At 44.1% G+C, this 22,830-nt stretch overlaps 1 protein-coding gene across 3 annotated transcripts in view; it reads left to right on the plus strand.

Moving 5' to 3' along the window:
- The first annotated feature begins 5,242 nt into the window (after positions 1 to 5,242).
- Positions 5,243 to 22,830, plus strand: part of atp2c1 (ATPase secretory pathway Ca2+ transporting 1) — a 130,421-nt gene continuing 112,833 nt past the window's right edge. For 2 of the 3 annotated variants that reach the window (XM_028817892.2, XM_028817893.2), the window contains exon 1: positions 5,305 to 5,339. Coding sequence is in view for 1 of the 3 variants with exons in the window: in XM_028817894.2 (XP_028673727.1) it covers positions 5,316 to 5,339 (24 nt within the window). In the remaining 2 variants the exon portion in view is untranslated. Of the gene's footprint in view, positions 5,340 to 22,830 lie in introns of all 3 variants that reach the window. The other variant, XM_028817894.2, reaches the window with a different exon arrangement.

A 22,830-nucleotide genomic window follows, 5' to 3' on the forward strand; every position in this document is an offset into this window, starting at 1 on the left:
GACTTTTCTAACTGTGCTATGTATCATAGTTTGCTTGCAGAAGCAATAAATTCTCGCTAATCCGAGAGAAAGAGGCTGCGGGCCGTGATGTCAGGAGCCGGGCAGGGCCCTCCTCACTCTCTGGAACTACGCAGGCAGAGCCGCAGAGGAAGGCTAGTAGTCAATAAATTGTGAAATACTTGGGGGTCTGTGAACATTGTGGGAAAAATGACTTTTGGCCTGCACAAAGTAGACGTCTTATACAATATGTCAAATGTATTGTTTGTTTCGTATAAAATCTGTGGGGGGTTATAAAGTGAGTTTGAAAGAATTCAGTATATGTAAACTTCTGACTTCAACATTACATATTTTCACAATGTTACGCTTATTGTTTTTTATTTTTTTTGATTAGATTAGACAAATCGATCCCAAGGGGAAATTTAGATGAATGCAGCAGTAGAAACATAAAAAATAAGGATAGTGACCCACAGGACAGAAAATACAGCCAATCCGCCAATCAATCAATCAGTATAAATAAACAAATGTATATAGGATGTATGTATGTAATGTATATATGGTTTTCATCCTGGTCGTGGAACAGTGGACCAGCTCTACACCCTTAGCAGCGTCCTGGAGGGTGCATGGGAGTTTGCCCAACCAGTCTATATGTGTTTTGTGGACTTGGAAAAGGTGTTCGACCGTGTCCCTCGGGGAATCCTGTGGGGGGTACTCCGGGAGTATGGGGTACCGGACCCCCTGATAAGGGCTGTTCGGTCCCTATACAATCGGTGTCAGAGCTTGGTCCACATTGCCGGCAGTAAGTCGAACCCGTTTCCAGTGAGAGTTGGACTCCACCAGGGCTGCCCTTTGTCACCGATTCTGTTCATAACTTTTATGGACAGAATTTCTAGGCACAGCCAGGTCATTGAGGGGGTCCGGCTTGGTGGACTCAGGACTGGGTCACTGCTTTTTGCAGATGATGTTGTCCTGTTTGCTTCATCAGGCCATGATCTTCAGCTCTCTCTGGATCGGTTCGTAGCTGAGTGTGAAGCGGCTGGGATGGGAATCAGCACCTCCAAATCCGAGACCATGGTCCTCAGCCAAAAAAGGGTGGAGTGCCCTCTCAGGGTTGGGAGCGAGATCCTGCCCCAAGTGGAGGAGTTCAAGTATTTCGGGATTTTGTTCACGAGTGAGGGAAGAATGGAGCGTGAGATAGACAGGCGGATCGGTGCGGCGTCCGCAGTAATGCGGGCTCTGCATTGGTCTGTCGTGGTGAAAAAGGAGCTGAGCCGTAAGGCAAAGCTCTCAATTTACCAGTCGATCTATGTTCCTACCCTCACCTATGGTCATGAACTATGGGTAGTGACCGAAAGAAGGAGATCGCGAATACAAGCGGCTGAAATGAGTTTCCTCCGCAGGGTGTCTGGGCTCTCCCTTAAAGATAGGGTGAGAAGCTCAGAGTAGAGCCGTTGCTCCTCCGCATCAAGAGGAGTCAGATGAGGTGGCTCAGGCATCTGATCAGGATGCCTCCTGGACACCTCCCTGATGAGGTGTTCCAGGCACGTTTAACTGGGAGGAGGCCCCAGGGAAGACCCAGGACACACTGTCTCTTGGCTGGCCTGGGAACGCCTTGGGATTCTCCCGGAAGAGCTAGAAGAAGTGGCCGGGGAGAGGGAAGTCTGGGCATCTCTGCTCAAGCTGCTGCCCCCGCGACCTGACCTCGGATAAGCGGAAGAGGATGGATGGATGGATGGATGTATATAGGAGAGATGCTGGGTATATGGGGAAAACGATGCTAAAGATAGAGCTGCCAAGCAAGAGCAAGGCCTAAGAGAAGGTTTATGGATGTGGTGTGAGAGAACATGAAGGTGATGGGTGTGACAGAGCAAGATGATGAGGACAGGAAGAGATGGAAAAAGATGATCCGCTGCAGCAACCCCTAAGGGGTGCAGCTGAAACAGGAAGAAGAATTTTTCAGATGGTTCAAAATGAACTTAACAGAGTACCTCGGCAGGTAGCACTGAATTGCCTGATAGCAGCAGACAGAAAAGACCATAGACATATATAGATAGACGCCACATTCACCGTGTTGCCCCGTCGACACGATACGTCAGCGCGTACGCCATATTGCGAGCGGCAAAAGTGCCATTTAAACTAATACAGGTAGACATGGAAACCGGGTTTTCTGATGAAAAAACAATAACATTTAAAACAGTATCGTTTACATACAACAGATTTTGGCGAATCGTTTAAATGCAATTATTTATATCCATTTATACACTAATAATGGCAATTATTAAATAATAATAATAATAATTATTATTATTAAATAATTCCTCTCATATAAGTAACATTTCGCGGACTGCCTTCTTCCATCTCCGAAACATTTCTAGACTTCGTCCTGTTCTTACACAACACAGTACTGAAGTATCAGTTAATGCCTGAGTCACCTCATGTATAGATTACTGTAATGCTATTCTATCTGGCATCCCACAAAAACGTATCCATCACTTACAATTTCTTCAAAATTCTGCTGCCAAGATAATAATCTGCTGCTCTAAATCCACTGAACATATTACACCGATTTTCTCTCAACTTCACTGGCTCCCTGTTAACTACCGAATACAATACTAAATACCGCTCTTAAAATTTAAAGCTCTCCACAACCTCACTGATCTCCTCCAGACTGACACTCCTCTCGCTCACTCAGATCCTCATCTGCAGCTCGACTTCCTGTACCGCACATCAAGCTCAGTACTATGGAAGCTCAAGCGTCTCTCATTGTGCTTCTCAACTCTGGAATTCTCTTCCCTCTCATATCCGTCAGCTCGATTCAATAACACATTTTAAATCTACCCTCAAAACTTATCTTTTCAAACTGGCATACCAATTGTGAGTTTTGCACTGTTACTGCCTGTTATCTTTGTTTGTCTTTCTTTTAACAGTGAAATGATACACTCAATGACAAAAAGAAACAATTTTATTGTATGCAAATTGGCTTAATAATTTCTGAAATCATTTCACTCATTCCTCTCTCAATTTCTCTCTCTCTCTCACACACACAATGTGGTTACTTAAATATATACAGGATAGGATCTAAAATCCATGAAACAGAACTGTCTTTCATAGCTTTTTCCATGTGTTGCCACTCTGTAATTTGAGAATATTCAGTCTGGCAATATGGTGCAGCCTTAGTTTGTGGAAGACAGACACAACTAAAGGCATGAGCATAAAAAGATGGTTGTCAATTTCAAACTGTGTTTCCTCAATGTGCTCCATCATCTGAACCAATCTTAGCCCGAACAAACTGATTGATCAAAGATACACTGACAGCTTGTCCTAATGTCGACTGTCGGATAACACGCTCAGCTACTTTGACTTTACACCTTGACTGCTGTGGAAAACTTTAGGTTTCTGGGATCCACAATTTCCCAGGACCTAAAGTGGGAACTAAACATAAACACAATTGTTAAAAAGGCCCAGCAGAGGTTGTACTTCCTGCGCCAGCTCAGGAAGTTCAACCTGCCTCAGGAGCTGCTCATCCAATTTTACTCTGCAGTAATCCAGTCTGTTCTCTGTTCATCTATCACAGTCTGGTTTGGCTCAGCCACAAAACAGGACAGGAACAGACTTCAACGGACAGTCAGGATTGCAGAAAAAATCATTGGTGTTGATCTGCCCTCCATTCAAGACTTATACAGATCTCGAGTCAGGAAACGGGCAGAAAACATCATTGCAGACCCATCACACCCTGGTTACAACCTTTTTCAACTTCTTCCCTCTGGTAGGCGCTACAGAGCACTGTACGCCAAAACTACCAGACATGTGAACAGTTTCTTTCCTCAGGCCATCACTCTCATGAACACTTAAGTCAATCTCACAGCATCAGGGACAATACTAGGTAAAACCGGAGTCCAATTCCTTGTATGTGTACATATACTTGGCCAATAAAGCTGATTCTGATTCTGACTGGACCCTCAGAAGGAATCATCAGACCTCCTTTGTTTTTTAGTGTGAGCGAGTGGTAGCTTTGATCATATGATGCTGGTACAGCATCTGTTACCAAACTAGCACGGCACACATCACAGGACAGCTTTCTCAAAATCCCGTCTAAGGGCTACCTCCCACTGCTTCCGGAGGTGGATTTCTTTGGGAAACTTTCAAAGTTTGAGAAATGTTAACAGCTAACAACAATCTACATAGTTACTGACTAAATTCGTTTAGCCAAAACGTTGTTTGGAGGCTCACTTGAGCACATAAATGCATAGCTTTGCTAGCTTAGCCTGGCGTAGCTAAAGTTAAAATTATAAAATGGGATTTTCTAATGGCCAAATATAACCAAAACAATTGTTCAGCCTTACCTATGAAATGTAATCCCAGTGATCTCGTTTGGAGCGTACAACGGCTTGCACAATCCCAAGCAGCACATGCGTGAGGCATCTTTATCCATTATTTCACGCCACAGAAGTGCCACTCGCAATATGGCGGCGAGGTTGACGTACGATGCTGCTGGTCATGAGGCGTCTAGTAATTATATGTCTATGGAAAAGACCCGCGGGGTGCTTCTTAGCGTGGAATGAACCTGAGGCTAAAAATACTCCAAGAGAGCGCCTCCTGCAGGGGATTTTTCATGATGACATCTAATTTTATCATCCTTGTCTTTTCCACAACAACCACCAGCATGTCCAGGGGTTCGCCTTGTCAGGGTTCAGTCATTGGGCATCTTTTGAGCTCAGATTGCCTTCCAAGGAGACTGCAGCGAAAAACGACACACTGGCTACTTTTCTACACTACCATTAAATTTACTGCAGTTGTTAAGATTCTTACGAAGGCTCATATTGTATCGTGCAATGTTGTTTGTAGTTTTGGCCCTAACACTAAATCCCAACATGTCGCCAAACAATACATTTCAAATTCATGATAAATAGTAACGTGCAAAAATACACTCAAAATATTATAAAACAATCTCGGTGAGCAGAACGAGACACGCACAACAAACACATCACCAACAAGGCTGATTTTTTTATTGAACGTGCTACGCTGTCGTTGAATATTCAGAAACATGTTTTAGCAAACAAATCTGTACTTTAACATATTGCAATCGCTAATCTTTGTGCAATCGTGCCCCAGGTTCATACACCAAATAAATCAATAATATCCACTTGCCGTCCCTTATCTAATACGCCACAGGTTAACTCCGCCCACACCCTTTCCCCTTAATGTCTCCAGCCAATGTGCGTCATGGATAAGCCCCGCCCATTTACGGCGCTGGCGCTGCCGCTTCCTTGCGTGTTGACCTCAGCGGCGTCAGTCGGATCCGTGGGAGCGTACGGAAGATGCAGAAGAGCAGGCAAAAGCTGGTGAGTTTGAATGTTACGACGGCGCTCAGATGGCTTTTTTTGCCCACTTTATGGCATATTCTGAAAGCGTGTTATTTGACGTTGTCTGCTCGAGTCGTCATTCAAGTAAAACATTGGAAAAGTAATGTAGAACGCGGTTCTGTTCGCGGTCCACCTAGCGCGCAGCATTTGGTTCCCTTTATTTATCTTTTGAGAATTCGCTTTGCCGTGTATCGTATAGTGCACAAAGTAGGCCGTTCGCAAGCCGGTAGTGAAGTTGCTTTAGCGGGGTTGTTGAACGGGCAACTCGAGCGATGTCCGCAGCTTCTATCAGTAGAGTCATTTGCGAAGTTTTGGGATGTCGCTACCTGCGGCTTGTGTTTTGCAGAAGAGACGCCACCTGAGCGGGCACCGCGTAGCACGGGCATTGAGTCGACATGGGCTGCGCAGGGCAGGGCATGGGAGCTAACTAGAATCGCGATCGACGTGCCTTCGAGGTGTCTCGTTTATGTTCAAATAGCCCCACTCACGGTAGTGTTTGCACATGGATTATCATTGGACTTGTACGAGGAAGCGCATCTGTGCCAGTCGTGTTGATAGTTTGGCGTGCCTCGCCTTTTGTGAGCTTTGCTTGCCGGATTTTATGTCCTTGTTAGACTTTTTACATTTGGCTTATCTTTATTATTTCCTTGCCACTTGTAATTACTCAATTTTTTATGCCTTGTCCCATTCATTTTATGTTGTGATTTTTTGTGTGTTTGTAATTCCTGTGTAAAATAGTTCACCTCACAGCCATATTGATACAAAAAAAATATATTGTTAATAAAGTTAGATACTTTATTAATTCCATGAGGTAATTGCAGAAGTCATCTCTGAGCTGAGAGTACAGTTAACACTATCTGCAATTCTAGTGTAACTTCATGTTTTAGGTATTTGCTTTAAAGACACATACTAGAGGTAGAAAAAGTCTGAATTGGTGTAAGCCACCCTAATTAAAAGTGTTCATAAGGAATGTAATAATTTACTTTGTGAGGTAGAATTACATAATAAACAAGAATAGTTGCATTAATATTTAAATATCTAGGATCAGTGGTAGCCCAAGATGGAAGATTAGATGCAAAGATAACCCATACTGTGCCATGTGGATGGAACATTAAGGTGAGGTTTTTAAACAGTGGTAAGACCAGCCATGACGTATGGACCTGAGGCATAGGCAGTAAAGGGGGAGCAGAAGAAGCGGTTGGGTGTGTTATAATAATAATAATAATTCATTACATTTATATAGCGCTTTTCTCAGTACTCAAAGCTCTATCCACACAGGGAGGAACCGGGAAGCGAATCCCCAATCGTCCACAGTAAGTAGACTGTGGAAGATTGTGGGTTTGCTTCCCGGTAAATGAGAATGGTGAGATGGATGTGGAGTTATATTAAAAAAAGGATATAAAAAATAAGATGGTCCAAGGTAACAGCATAAATGAGAAAGTGCAGGAAAGTAGGTTGAAGTAGTATGGGCATCTGATGGGGAGAAACAGGCGATATGTGTGAGTGACAGGACTGGAAGTACTGGGAAAGAGAAAGTGAGGGAGGCCAAAGTCGAGGTGGATGGATAAAATTAAAGAAGAACTGAAGGAAAAGGGTCTGACTGGGGAGAAGGTGTAGGACAGAGTTTTGTGGAGAACATTGATCAGGAACATCAGTGTCACATAGAAATGGGGAAAAAGGAAGATGGTTTTTTTTGGGGGGTCCAGAGGCCCAAAAATAGGATGGAACCTCAAAAAGCTCAATGTCTTCCATAACTTGGCTTCAGAATACTTATGTACATGGGATTTCTCAATGTTTTTATTTTTAATAAATTTGCAAAAACCTCAAGTAAACTTTTTTCATGTTGTCATTATGGGGTGTTGTGTGTAGAATTCTGAGGAAAAAAATGAATTTACTCCATTTTGGAATAAGGCTTTAACATAACAAAATGTGGAAAAAGTGATGTGCTGTGAATACTTTCCAGATGCACTGTAATATATAAAATCCAATATTTTTTTTTCTGTAATTTACTTGGACATTCCAGTTAATTTTGTAACTTCCCTCATCGCGCAAAGTATCATAGTTCACTTGTGGTACCGATGTATTTGCACAAATCCCAGAGATACGCAGCGGGCCGAGGGGAGGGGCCTTCTGTCAGCTTTGGGGCGTGTGCCTTAACTCTACTTAGGTAGCGAACGAGAGAACAATTGAATTCAACTTTGATATTTTAAATAAAGTGTTACTTGGGTCTTGACGAGTTTGAGTCCGGATATTCTCTTTAAGTTTATGCCACATTGAAAAGATAGATTGCAATTCAGATTGTGGATTGTGATTTTGTGTTGAAAGGATCAGGATATGATTTTTTGGAAAGATTGTCCACCCCTAATTTGACTAATTAAGTTTTCTAATTTATGTAGGATTCATTAACCCTCTCCAGCTTTGGGGCATGTTCCTTAACTCCACTTAGCTAGCGAACAGGAGAACAATTGAATTCAGCTTTGTTTGATAAAGTGTTACTTGGGTCTTGATGAGTTTGAACCCGGATATTCTCTTAAGTGTATGCCACATTGAAAAGATAGATTGCAATTCAGATTGAGGATCGTGATATGATTTTTTGGAAAGATCGTCCATCCCTAATTTGACTAATGAAGTTTTCAAATTTATATACAATTCATTAAACCTTTGGCAAGCTACTTAGAAAGGGGTTGCTACCGGCAGATCGCGAGTGACGTGTTTGAGACCACTGGTCTAAGGTAATGACAAATAAGTAACACAAAATAATTTAATTGCGTAAATGTTTATGGCAATATTTAGTGTATGGCGAGCCATGACAGCCCTGAATTTGTGTGTGCACATCTCTCTCTATTAGCTTTGCACGTCTGGACTGTGCCATTTTTCTGTAAAACTTGTCAAGCTCTGCGGATGATTGTGAGTGAGCAGCCTTTGTCAAGTCCAGCCACACATTTTCCATTGGACTGAGATCCAGACTCTGATTTTCACATTGTCGTTGTTTTTAAGCCATTCTCGTGTATCTTTGGCTTTATTCTTGGGCTCATTGTTTTTATGGAAAGTAAATCTTCTTCCATGGTACAGGTTTCTTGTGGACTTGCATCATAGTTTCTTCCAGAATTTCCTTGTATTTTGCTGCATTCATTTTCCCCTCACAAGCCTTCCGGGGCCTGCTACAAAAGCAAGCCCAGAGCCTGATGCTGCCACCACCGTGTTTCATCATTGTCATGGTAGTGCACCGGTGATGAGTGATGTCTGGTTTGCTGCAAACACAATGCTATTAATCTTGGTTTTATCAGACCAGAGAATCTTGTTTCTCACAGTCTGAGAGTTCTTTAAGTGCCTTTTAGCAAACTCCAAGCAGATTTCCCTATGTCTTTCACTGAGGAGAGGCTCCTGTCTGGCCTTTCTGTCATAAAGCCCAGATTGGTGGATGTTCTTCTGGAAGTTCTTTCCATCTCCACACATGTCCTATGGATCAGGAGTCACCAAGTCCAGTCCTGGAGGACCACCGTGGCTGCAGGTTTTCATTGTAACCCTTTTGTAATGAGTTCCCTAATTGTGCTGCTAATTAACTTCTTTTGAATTAATATTAATTGACTTGTTTTTTAAGATTAGCTCCTCTGAATTACTTCATTTCTTTCCTTAAATGGCACCCAGACAGAAATTAAATGTGAAGTGAGTGAGCCAACAGAAGACCAACTAAATGAGGGCCTCAAACTCCAACCAATTTCACTCCAACCAGCTGCTTAATGAGGTGCCAATTCTTGTCGTTAGTTAAACTCGTTCTTTAATTTCGTGGCTTTGTTGCTGCTCTCATGGTACATTAGCAGACATTTCCAAAATTTATGATTTTCTCTTTTCTAAGAGCACACTGTTAAAATGTTTTGGGGACCTGAGCAGATCGACATTCCTGAGACCTTCATCTTTCTTTATTTTAAGATATTGTATGATGGACACCAGTTGTTTGGATCATTTTGTATCTCTTTATTGTTTGGCTGCTAATTAAGGAAAAAGAAACAATTAAGGGGTCTGAGTCTTCAAGAACAAGTCAATTAAAATTAATTCAAAAGAACTTAATTAGCAGCAAAAGAAAAGGGTTAGAATAAAAACCTGCAGCCATGGTGGTCCTCCAGGATCATAGCTGGCGACCCCTGCTCTGAAGCTAAACTGAAGTGACCATCAGGTTCACCTTTCCTACCAAGGCCCTTCTCCCACAATTACTCCGTTTGTCCAGGTTGTCAGCTCTAGGAAGAGTTGCTTTTATTTTAAACATTTAAGGAGTATGGAGGCCACAGTGCTCTTGGGGAACCTCCAGTAGTGCAGGAATTTTTTGCAGCCTTCCCCAGTTCTACACCTTGACACAATCCTGTCTCTAAGCTCTGCATGTATTTCCTTTGACTTCATTAGCGCTGAACGTCACTATTCAAATACAATTCAGATTTATGTAAAAGAGGTCTCATTCAAAGACTAAAGCTGACATTCGACTGTCAAAGAACGACTGTTTGTTTTACCTGCAGTAATCCTGGCATTTTGTTGCTCCAGATGCGCTATGCAAAGCTGCAGTATTTTACTAATGTGTTTTTGCTCTTCACTTCCTTGTGATCATTTTGAATGGCTAGCTTGTTATCTTTATTAGTAAAACTTAACGCTAGACCTTTTCACAGTGTAGTGTTTTTTTTTTTTAAATTCCCATCATTTCGCACTACAAGCGAGCAAACTGCTGTTTTTCCAAATGCTTCTCCTCTGCCCTAAAAGTATCATTTTGTATCTGATTCTGTCCCATTCACCCTTAAACCTGAAATCCCTGCCTGTTTAATGCTAAGACCACCTCATTCAAGCAAATTTAAAATAACTGTTGCAAAAGGAAAATGAGGATTATGACAACATTGTAAACCCCCCTCACTATAAAGAACCCTGTCAGTTGACGCACTCTGTCCCACAATTAATCTTCGTCTTACTTGGCTGCTAGTTTGACACATAATGCCTAAAACAGTGGAGTGTAATTAAAAATATTTGGGCCCCCTGTATTAAAATACTGTTTCAGGAGAAATAAAGTAGACAGATTGTGCAGACTCTGACTTGATACTGTGACAGTTGTGCTTTTCTGGGCGAGTCCACTTGTGCCAACCAGCTCTTTTTCTGAATGGCGTGATATAAACGGTATGCTGCCGCTGCCCATTGAATACCTCCAGGGTAATAAAACAAGTCCACTTGCCTCTTGTCTGTTGTCACCACTCTGCCTCTGTCCTGTTTGGTATGAATCAAACTGCCTCCCACCCATGTCACCAGGGCTGTGCAGTTGGTACACATATTCTCAAACTCCGACTCCTCTATTTGTAATTTAAGCCAATATATACAGTACCAATCAAAAGTTTGGTATCACCAGACATTTTCATGTTTTTGATAAAAATTGAAACCTTTTGTTAAGGCGCCATTTTTATTTAAGGCATTCCTAGTAGTTATAATGGCTATTACTGCTTGGCATGACTGATTTTTGATTTTTCAAATATGGCTGCAAAGCCCCATTTTCATCAGCAATTCCTTCAGTGTCCCAATGGTAAACTCCCTTAGCAAGTCGGTCAAGTCAAGCTGGGGAGCATGCACTTTTACAGTGCTTTGCCGCACCCACTACACGATGACACAGCTCGGGATCCCAGTTGGTAACCCCCCAGGCAGACACGCGGTCTAGTCCCACCTTCCGGAAATGACTCTATCTGCTGCAACCAGGTGTTACGTGGGCGACCCCCTTGGCCTGGTCCAGCCACTCGGGTCTCCAACAATGAGGATCCTACAAGCTGGATCACCCTCTGGGAAACGCGCCACAAAACTCCCTTAGCTTATCTTTAAATTAGTCAGATGTTAACGTTGATTGGTTAAGCACACTTTTAATGTCTTAGCTGTATTTCCAAATCAATTTAATGATATTTCTCTATTGTATTTCAGAAGTTTTCAGCCTTGACCACTCGGCTCGCCCAATCATTACTCCTACTGCACACGTCCTCTCTCTGTCCCACCCCGTGACACTCCCAGTGCTAACTCGCACTTCAACACAGTCTGTTTTAATGGCAGAGCAGTAAAGCAAGTTATCTATTCAAGAATGTCGAATTTTACATCAAGATAGAAAAACAGTTGCAAGAGCTGATAATGAATGCCGAAAAAAAGAAAATGAACAAAAAAGAGTTCCGTATAATAAAAATCAAGAACAAATAGAATCTTCCAATAAACGACAGAGAAAAATTTCCAGAACAGAAATGCAAAAAAGCAAAGTTTATAGGATGTAAGTTAGAGGATAAAGTAATTAATTATGTTGTTATTGACGAGATGTTAATGTAATTGAATTTTTTATTTACTTTTTTTATGTTTTACTTTTTTACTTGAAATTTTGCTTTTTACTAAGTTTTATTATGCATTGGTATGTAAAATAGACAGCTGTAGTGAAATACTCAAGTAACTGATTTTCTGTCTGTAATAACTAAGGACCAAACCGTCTTCCTCCCGCACCCTGCATGCTCTTCTATATACCAACTCTTTAAATACAATCGCTTTCTCTAATGGAGGGGCGCTCTGATGCCCTTTGAGTGTCTCAGCCACGAGATAGCGGGTGCCGGCGAGTGAAGCGAGCACAGGGTGGAGCCCCCTAGTCTAGATAAAAAGCTACATATATATATATATATATATATACACAGTACTAGCAGGAGTACCCGGCGTTGCCCGGGAATCTATAACTGGTGAATTACCAAAATGAAAGAAACAGAACATAGAAATCGAACAAACATTTTTCTGATTGACATTTTATTGTAATAGTTAATATAAGTGGTCATTTTAGAGCTTTGGATACCCTATATTTTTTGTTTTGTCTTGGGGTTCCGAAAATGAACAAATTGTGAGGATTGCCCACTGTAGAACATGCTACGTAGAGTTGTCCGTGTGAAAAGTATGAATTTTCCAAATTGATGCCTTTAACTTTGAGTGATTGCCCTTCAGCCTTATTGTAGATGTTTGAAATCAATGGGTAAATTATGCAGAAGTAGCGGAATTCTGGGTATGAAAACATCTTGATGTCTTGCGCAATGTTTGAGACGGCCTTGAAATAGACTTTTTTGAACACGAAATTGTAGACGTTTGAAATCAAAGGGTAAATCATTCGGAATCAGCGAAATTCTTGGTATGAAAACATCAGGACGTCTTGCGCAATTTGTACGGAGGACAAACAAACATACATACATCGACTCTTGACGTTTTACATCCACACGGCAGTTCCCCTTCACGCGATGAAAGCAGTCGGCTTTCTCATACTTGAGAAACATTGGTAAAGAGGGATGCACAGAGACCAAACGTGCTGCTAGATCGCGCCGCCGTTAATGTCTGTTGTAATGTGCGTCCATCTTGTCGATGATAAGTACGGGGACGTGTGGCTATCGTTGTATCGGTCAAAATGTGTCCTGCACTTGACCAAGGACATTTTTCCCAACCAAACATACCCCATGACCTCCTCCTGGTCACAAAGCAGCCCCATGCCCATGTTTGGTGGTGATTGGACGCCGGTTGCAGATTTGTATGGAGGACAAACAAACATACTGTAGACTCTGCTTAATATATTAGATTGATAGATATAGATATACAGTGATCCCTCGCTATATTGCGCTTCGCCTTTCGCAGCTTCACTTTCGCGGATTTTATATGTAAGCATATTTAAATATATATCGCGGATTTTTTGCTGGTTCGCGGATTTCTGAGGACAATGGGTCTTTTAATTTCTGGTACATGCTTCCTCAGTTGGTTTGCTCAGTTGATTTCATACAAGGGACGCTATTGGCAGATGGCTGAGAAGCTACCCAACTTGCTTTTCTCTTTCTCTCTCTTGCGCTTTCTCTGATCCTGACGTAGGGAGTGTGAGCAGGGGGGCTGTTCGCACACCTAGACGATACGGACGCTCGTCTAAAAATGCTGAAAGATTATCTTCACGTTGCTACCTTCTGTGCAGCTGCTTAGTGAAGCGACAAGCTGCACGGTGCTTCACATACTTAAAAGCTCGAAGGGCACGTATTGATTTTTGCATGTTTGTTTTTCTCTCTCTCTCTCTCTCCCTGCTCCTGACGGAGGGGGTGTGAGCTAGATAGATAGATAGATACTTTATTACTGAGCTGCCGCCTTCAACAGCTTTGTACCGTGGTGCTTTGCATACTTAAAAGCTTAACAGCCCTATTGATTTGTTTGCTTTCTCTGTCTTTATGACAGTCTCTGCTCCTGACGCACACTCCTTTGAAGAGGAAGATATGTTTGCATTCTTTTAATTGTGAGACAGAACTGTCATCTCTGTTTTGTCATGGAGCACAGTTTAAACTTTTGAAAAAGAGACAAATGTTTGTTTGCAGTGTTTGATTAACGTTCCTGTCTCTCTACAACCTCCTGTGTTTCTGCGCAAATCAGTGACCCAAGCATGACAATATAAAAATAACCATATAAACATATGGTTTCTACTTCGCGGATTTTCTTATTTTGCGGGTGGCTCTGGAACGCAACCCCCGCGATGGAGGAGGGATTACTGTATATATATGACCCTGTTTGGATTCAGCGGGTTGGAAAATGGATGGATATATATATATAGATATATCTATCTATCTACCTATATCTATCTCTATTATAAAAAAAAATCTTGGAACGAGACAAGACTTTTTTCCTGCAACAAGACGTGATCTTTTGAAGAGAGACAGTTTCACATCCCGCGAGACGGTCAAGTCACGTCATACTTACAACCTTTGGAAGCAAGTCCTATGATACACATGCAGAGCAGGTTAGAGATAATGGAAGTAGGGAAAAGTCGAAAGTCTCACAAAAATGAGAGTAAAGATCACATTAGTGCAAACAAACGGAAAATATTACTCGGTGAAATATTGGAACAACGAAAAGAGATCGAATAGTGTTTGAGGATGTCTGGGGGAGAAGAGAGATAAGACAGTGAGACAAAAGGACAGCTGCTGTACAGGCTTTTAAACGTTTGAAGGGATGCATGAAATGCAGATCACGCAGCACGGAAGCAAGCCAGCAGCTGATCAAGCAAAGAGGAGGTAAAAAAAACTATTTGTATCACCGTTTAAGAGGGGTCTCGGTGGAGCGACCACATCTCCTTGGGGTGTGTTCAGCCCCCCTCTTGACAACGGCGCGTAGCGCTGTGGGGGGGTGGGGTGGTGAGTGAAGCCCCCTAGCATATATCTATATATATCTTACAAATCACAAACATTTCCAGGAGACCCAAAGCTTTTGAATGTTACTGTATTTGCTTTGTTGACTGAAAGCACACAACATACAAGATACAAGGCACTTCATCACTGCCAACGTGAATCATCAGGCTACTTTTTAACACCCTAACCTTGTATGGTTTATTAAAGAAAAGATACAAACTTTGAATAACGTTAAACAAAAGACAAAACTTACAAAATTAAAAAGAGGTTATGTTTTTATCAAAAGGCCAGAAGAAAAAAATAGCTTATTTGAATTAGTGTATGTGAAATTGAAAATTTTGACACATTATTTTACAATATCATGTATGATTAAAATGGGAGACTCCCGAAACAGTAGAGAGGTACAGTCAGGGAAGCAAAAACCTGGATGTGAGAGGACTTCACAGAGACCATGGAGCTCCTCAAGTGAAGGAGTTTAAGTTTCTTTGGGTGTTGCTCATGAGTGAGGGGAAAAGGGACGGTGAGATCAACAGACAGATGGGGTATTAAGTGCAGTTATGCGGTTTGCTGTACCAATCTGTAGTAGAGGAGAAGGGCTAAGTCAGAAGACGAAGCTCTCGATTTATTACTTGATCTATGACCCTATCCTCACCTATGGCCATGAGCTTTTGGTAATGACTGGAAGAATGAGATCATTGGTGCAAGTGGCCGAATTGAGCTTTCTCCGCTGGGGTGGCTTGGCTGTCTCTTAGAGAAGCCAACTGAGATGGTTCGAGCATCTGATATGGATGCCGCCTGGACTCCCCACTGTGGAGCTTTAATGGGCATGATCAGCTGGGAGGAGACCCCAGGGCTGACTGGGAGGATTATATCTCCCAGATGGCCTCGGAACACCTTGGGATCCCACAGTATGAGCTGGCAAGTATGGCTGGGGAAAGGGACATATGGGCCTCACTGCTAAGACTGTTGTCCCTGTGATCTTGCCTTGGATAAGTGGTGGAAAATGAAAGAGTGAATGGATATATTACAATTTAGATTTTTTTTTATTCACTTCTTGACATAAATATCCCCTATCATATTCCCTCTATATGTATATGTATCTATATCTACAGTATCCATTACTTACATTATTTCTCTAATGCGCACAGTCTGTTGAGATAATCAGGCTTGCATTTCACTGCACATTGTACATGTATAATAGTGTATGTAATGAATAAAATGAGTCATATTTTTCTTCTGACTCTATGGCTCTGACTTGCCCTTTTTGTCACTCAGATCTTTTTACAGAGGCGACTTGTGCCCTCACAAAGAGTGCTTTCCCTGGGCAGCACCTTAATGCTGCTTCCACAGCTGTCCCTGCAGCACCAAGACACGTCCTGATACGTTTAAAGGCCAGGGCACCAGCTGAGGGCTACCAAGGTGACCCCCCCCCCCACACAACATTGTCATACGTGCTTCAGGATATGCAGATGCATGAATAAAAAAGTAAAAATATTAATGCCATTATAGCAAAGCACGGTACCAGTGCATGTGGTTCATAAGGACTTCAGCTTCTTTTGTGGCTGCTTTTATGTCTCCCTGTCCCAAGGAGGACTTGTGCATCCAGCCATCAGTGCTAGAGTGAAAGAAATATGGCAGATGGTGTTGATGCTAGGGATTTTGATGGCTCTTATATTTAACTCTTTCAGGGTGGATGTCGACTTTTGTCGAAATTCAGGGATAGGGGATAGTAATCAGCCGAAAATGGCGACAAAACTCGCCATTACGTTTTAGTTTGACTCTCTTTGCTAGATGGGAAGTTAGCTTTATTGATTTGACTCCGATTCCCTGCATGTGCATGAGTAGCAAAGAGCAAACAACCTCTGAAATGGCATCAACATCTGGCGAGAGACCCAAAGTAAGTAAATGCGCAAAGCAAAATACTTGTCAGACTCCGATTTTGATGCATGTGATCTGGAGATGAAGATCGAAAACAAAAGTGAGGTACCGGCTGAACACGTTCATGTAGCTGATGCACCTTCGGCAGTGTTTGCCTGGGAAGACAGCCACTTAGGAGAACAAGAGGTGCAAACCAGCGTGAAGACAGCCAGGTAGCCAGCCCACTGTGCATTTCTGTTGCCAGAAATGGCTAATAGGCTTTGACGGCAGCGACAGCATGCAGCAACATACATTTTATACTGAGTTATCTATGAAACCATTGCTTTGTGTGCATTTCCAAAATCTGAGTTTTTTGGATAAAATAGCCCTCAAAGAGTTAGTAAGAGCTTAACAGGTTGCCACTGCGGCCGTTAACATAATAAAGTATAAAAATCAAGCACTTAGAAATGTACAGTGGTGTGAAAAACTATTTGCCCCCTTCCTGATTTCTTATTCTTTTGCATGTTTGTCACACAAAATGTTTCTGATCATCAAACACATTTAACCATTAGTCAAATATAACACAAGTAAACACAAAATGCAGTTTTTAAATGATGGTGTTTATTATTTAGGGAGAAAAAAAAATCCAAACCTACATGGCCCTGTGTGAAAAAGTAATTGCCCCCTTGTTAAAAAATAACCTAACTGTGGTGTATCACACCTGAGTTCAATTTCCGTAGCCACCCCCAGGCCTGATTACTGCCACACCTGTTTCAATCAAGAAATCACTTAAATAGGAGCTGCCTGACACAGAGAAGTAGACCAAAAGCACCTCAAAAGCTAGACATCATGCCAAGATCCAAAGAAATTCAGGAACAAATGAGAACAGAAGTAATTGAGATCTATCAGTCTGGTAAAGGTTATAAAGCCATTTCTAAAGCTTTGGGACTCTAGCGAACCACAGTGAGAGCCATTATCCACAAATGGCAAAAACATGGAACAGTGGTGAACCTTCCCAGGTGTGGCCAGCCGACCAAAATTACCCCAAGAGCGCAGAGACGACTCATCCGAGAGGTCACAAAAGACCCCAGGACAACGTCTAAAGAACTGCAGGCCTCACTTGCCTCAATTAAGGTCACTGTTCACGACTCCACCATAAGAAAGAGACTGGGCAAAAATGGCCTGCATGGCAGATTTCCAAGACGCAAACCACTGTTAAGCAAAAAGAACATTAGGGCTCGTCTCAATTTTGCTAAGAAACATCTCAATGATTGCCAAGACTTTTGGGAAAATACCTTGTGGACTGATGAGACAAAAGTTGAACTTTTTGGAAGGCAAATGACCCATTACATCTGGCGTAAAAGGAACACATCATTTCAGAAAAAGAACATCATACCAACAGTAAAATATGGTGGTGGTAGTGTGATGGTCTGGGGTTGTTTTGCTGCTTCAGGACCTGGAAGGCTTGCTGTGATCGATGGAACCATGAATTCTACTGTCTACCAAAAAATCCAGAAGGAGAATGTCCGGCCATCTGTTCGTCAACTCAAGCTGAAGCGATCTTGGGTGCTGCAACAGGACAATGACCCAAAACACACCAGCAAATCCACCTCTGAATGGCTGAAGAAAAACAAAATGAAGACTTTGGAGTGGCCTAGTCAAAGTCCTGACCTGAATCCAATTGAGATGCTATGGCATGACCTTAAAAAGGCGGTTCATGCTAGAAAACCCTCAAATAAAGCTGAATTACAACAATTTTGCAAAGATGAGTGGGCCAAAATTCCTCCAGAGCGCTGTAAAAGACTCATTGCAAGTTATCACAAACACTTGATTGCAGTTATTGCTGCTAAGGGTGGCCCAACCAGTTATTAGGTTCAGGGGGCAATTACTTTTTCACACAGGGCCATGTAGGTTTGGATTTTTTTTTCTCCCCAAATAATAAAAACCACCATTTAAAAACTGCATTTTGTGTTTACTTGTGTTATATTTGACTAATGGTTAAATGTGTTTGATGATCAGAAACATTTTGTGTGACAAACATGCAAAAGAATAAGAAATCAGGAAGGGGGCAAATAGTTTTTCACACCACTGTAGTTGTAACGTCCAGAACCATTAACCTAAGTTCAGATATATTTGAACATTTGCTTATTTTTAATTGAAATATTCAAATCTTATTTTTTGGCTACTGTATATACTCGCATTTAAGTTCTCCCGCAGATAAGTCAGAGCTTGATTTTACCGTATAATTTCTGGTATTTTATAACGTCGGTCGTATAAGTCAAATGCAGAAAACTCGCACTATTGGTCCAAGAGATTATAATATGCTAAGGCCCACCTGAGAGAGAGTAACCACAGAGCACACAGCCTTTTTTTTTCTATGTGTTGTGCCTACGTGACCAGACGGTAATACCCAAACTATTCTGAAGTGATGTTTGCTCCGATTTGTGTTTTTTTGTATCTCACACCCTCATATACCTTTATCGTAAGAGCATCCCTTATCTACGATGGAGCGTTTGATCAGAAGAAAATATGAAGCTGGTTTTAAATTAAAAGTCGTTCAACTGGCGAAAGAAATTGGTAACTGCGCTGCTGCAACAAAACTCGATGTGTCTGAGAAACTGATCTGAGATTGGAGGAAGCAAGAAGATCCATCCATCCATCCTCTTCCGCTTATCCGAGGTCGGGTCGCGGGGGCAGCAGCTTCAGCAGAGATGCCCAGACTTCTCTCTCCCCGGCCACTTCTTCTAGCTCTTCCGGGAGAATCCCAAGGCGTTCCCAGGCCAGCCGGGAGACATAGTCCCTCCAACGTGTCCTGGGTCTTCCCCTGGGCCTCCTCCCGGTTGGACGTGCCCGGAACACCTCACCAGGGAGGCGTCCGGGAGGCATCCTGATCAGATGCCCGAGCCACCTCATCTGACTCCTCTCGATGCGGAGGAGCAGCGGCTCTACTCTGAGCCCCTCCCGGATGACTGAGCTTCTCACCCTATCTTTAAGGGAGAGCCCAGACACCCTGCGGAGGAAACTAATTTCAGCCGCTTGTATTCGCGATCTCGTTCTTTCGGTCACTACCCATAGCTCATGACCATAGGTGAGGGTAGGAACATAGATCGACTGGTAAATTGAGAGCTTTGCCTTGCGGCTCAGCTCCTTTTTCACCACGACAGACCGATGCAGCGCCTGCATTACTGTGGACACCGCACCGATCCGCCTGTCGATCTCACGCTCCATTCTTCCCTCACTCGTGAACAAGACCCCGAGCTACTTGAACTCCTCCACTTGGGGCAGGATCTCGCTCCCAACCCTGAGAGGGCACTCCACCCTTTTCCGGCTGAGGACCATGGTCTCGGATTTGGAGGTGCTGATTCCCATCCCAGCTGCTTCACACTCAGCTGCGAACCAATCCAGAGAGAGCTGAAGATCACGGCCTGATGAAGCAAACAGGACAACATCATCTGCAAAAAGCAGTGACCCAATCCTGAGTCCACCATACCGGACCCCCTTAACACCCTGGCTGCGCCTAGAAATTCTGTCCATAAAAGTTATGAACAGAATCAGTGACAAAGGGCAGCCCTGGCGGAGTCCAACTCTCACTGGAAACGGGTTCGACTTACTGCCGGCAATGCGGACCAAGCTCTGGCACCGATCGTACAGGGACTGAACAGCTCTTATCAGGGGGTCCGGTACCCCATACTCTCGGAGCACCCCCCACAGGATTCCCCAATGGACACGGTCGAACGCCTTTTCCAAGTCCACAAAACACATGTAGACTGGTTGGGCGAACTCCCATGCACCCTCCAGGACTCTGCTAAGGGTGTAGAGCTGGTCCACTGTTCCACGACCAGGACGAAAACCACACTGTTCCTCCTGAATCCGAGGCTCGACCATCCGACGGACCCTCCTCTCCAGGACCCCTGAATAGACTTTTCCAGGGAGGCTGAGGAGTGTGATCCCTCTGTAGTTGGAACACACCCTCCGGTCCCCCTTCTTAAAGAGTGGGACCACCACCCCAGGCTGCCAATCCAGAGGCACTGTCCCTGATGTCCATGCGATGTTGCAGAGATGTGTCAACCAAGACAGTCCTACAACATCCAGAGCCTTGAGGAACTCCGGGCGTATCTCATCCACCCCCGGGGCCCTGCCACCAAGGAGTTTTTTGACCACCTCGGTGACCTCAGTCCCAGAGATGGGGGAGCCCACCTCCGAGTCCCCAGGCTCTGCTTCCTCATTGGAAGGCATGTTAGTGGGATTGAGGAGGTCTTCGAAGTACTCCCCCCACTGACCCACAACGTCCCAATTCGAGGTCAGCAGCGCACCATCCCCACCATATACAGTGTTGACACTGCACTGCTTCCCCCTCCTGAGACGCTGGATGGTGGACCAAAATCTCCTCGAAGCCGTCCGAAAGTCGTTCTCCATGGCCTCCGTAACTCCTCCCATGCCCGAGTTTTTGCCTCCGAAACCACCGAAGCTGCATTCCTCTTGGCCTGCCGGTACCTATCAGCTGCCTCCAGAGTCCCACAGGACAAAAGGGTCCTGTAGGACTCCTTCTTCAGCTTGGCGGCATCCCTCACCGCCAGTGTCCACCAACGGGTTCGGGGATTTCTGCCACGACAGGCACCGACCACCTTACGGCCACAGCTCCGGTCAGCTGCCTCAACAATAGAGGCACGGAACATGGCCCATTCGGACTCAATGTCCCCCACCTCCCTCGGGACATGGTCGAAGTTCTGCCGGAGGTGGGAGTTGAAGCTACTTCTGACAGGGGGCTCTGCCAGACGTTCCCAGCAGACCCTCACAACACGTTTGGGCCTACCAGGCCTGACCGGCATCCTCCCCCACCATCGGAGCCAGGTGGTGATCAGTTGATAGTTCCGCCCCTCTCTTCACCCGAGTGTCCAAGACATGTGACCGCAAGTCCGACGACACGACCACAAAGTCGATCATCGAACTGAGGCCTAGGGTGTCCTGGTGCCAAGTGCACATATGAACACCCCTATGCTTGAACATGGTGTTCGTTATGGACAATCCGTGACGAGCACAGAAGTCCAATAACAAAACACCGCTCGGGTTCAGATCGGGGGGGCCATTCCTCCCAATCACGCCCTTCCAGGTCTCACTGTCATTGCCCACGTGAGCATTGAAGTCTCCCAGCAGTACGAGGGAGTCCCCAGAAGGTATGCCCTCTAGCACCCCCTCCAGGGACTCCAAAAAGGGTGGGTACTCCGAACTGCTGTTCGGTGTATACGCACAAACAACAGTTAGGACCCGACCCCCACCCGAAGGCGAAGGGAGGCTACCCTCTCGTCCACCGGGGTAAACCCCAATGTACAGGCTCCAAGTCGGGGGGGCAATAAGTATACCCACACCAGCTCGACGCCTCTCACTGCGGGCAACTCCAGTGTGGTACAGAGTCCAGCCCCTCTCAAGGAGATTGGTTCCAGAGTCCAAGCTGTGCGTCGAGGTGAGCCCGACTATATCTAGCCGGAACTTCTCAACCTCGCGCACAAGCTCAGGCTCCTTCCCCTTCAGAGAGGTGACATTCTACGTCCCAAGAGCCAGCTTCTGTAGCCAAGGATCGGACCGCCAAGGTCCCTGCCTTCGGCCACCACCCAACTCACACTGCACCCGACCTCCTTGGCCCCTCCCATAGATGGTGAGCCCATGGGAAGGAGGACCCACGTTGCCTCTTCGGGCTGTGCCTGGCCGATCCCCATGGGTGCAAGCCCGGCCACCAGGCTCTCGCCATCGAGCCCCACCTCCAGGCCTGGCTCCAGAGTGGGGCCCCGGTGACCCGCGTCCGGGCGAGGGAATATGCCGTCCAAATTTTTTATTCGTCATAGGTTATATTGAACCGCACTTTGTCTCATCCCTCCCTAGGACCAGTTTGCCTTGGGTGGCCCTACCAGGGGCATAAAGCCCCGGACAACAGAGCTCCTAGGATCATTGGGACATGCAAACCCCTCCACCACGATAAGGTGGTGGTTCGAGGAGGGGAGCAAGAAGATGTAAAAATAAATAATAAGTGTTGCATTTTTGAACGGGCGTATAAGTTGGGGTCTGAATTTTATATTCAATTTTTCGGGTTTCAAGACCCAACTTATAAGCAAATATATATACGGTAATTTGAAAGCCTTAGAACTCATGGTTTGGCTTTTGCTCAGCTGTTGGGCCTTCTATCAGACCTGATCAGTCCAGTCCATTGAATTGGTGACAGGTGGACTCCAACAAGGTGTAGAAACATTTCGTTGATGATCAATCAGAACCAAATTTAAAGTGTTCATAGCAGAGGTATATTTCAGTTTTTTACTTTTAATAAATTTGCAAAACCTCCTAAAATCCTGTTTCTGCTTTATCATTCTGGAGTATTGAGTGTTGCTTGATGAGGGGAAAAAATGAATTGAAATGATTTTAGCACAAAGAGTGCAACATTACAAAATGTG

This window comes from Erpetoichthys calabaricus, chromosome 13 (assembly GCF_900747795.2).
Source record: "Erpetoichthys calabaricus chromosome 13, fErpCal1.3, whole genome shotgun sequence".
Taxonomy (NCBI): domain Eukaryota; kingdom Metazoa; phylum Chordata; class Cladistia; order Polypteriformes; family Polypteridae; genus Erpetoichthys; species Erpetoichthys calabaricus.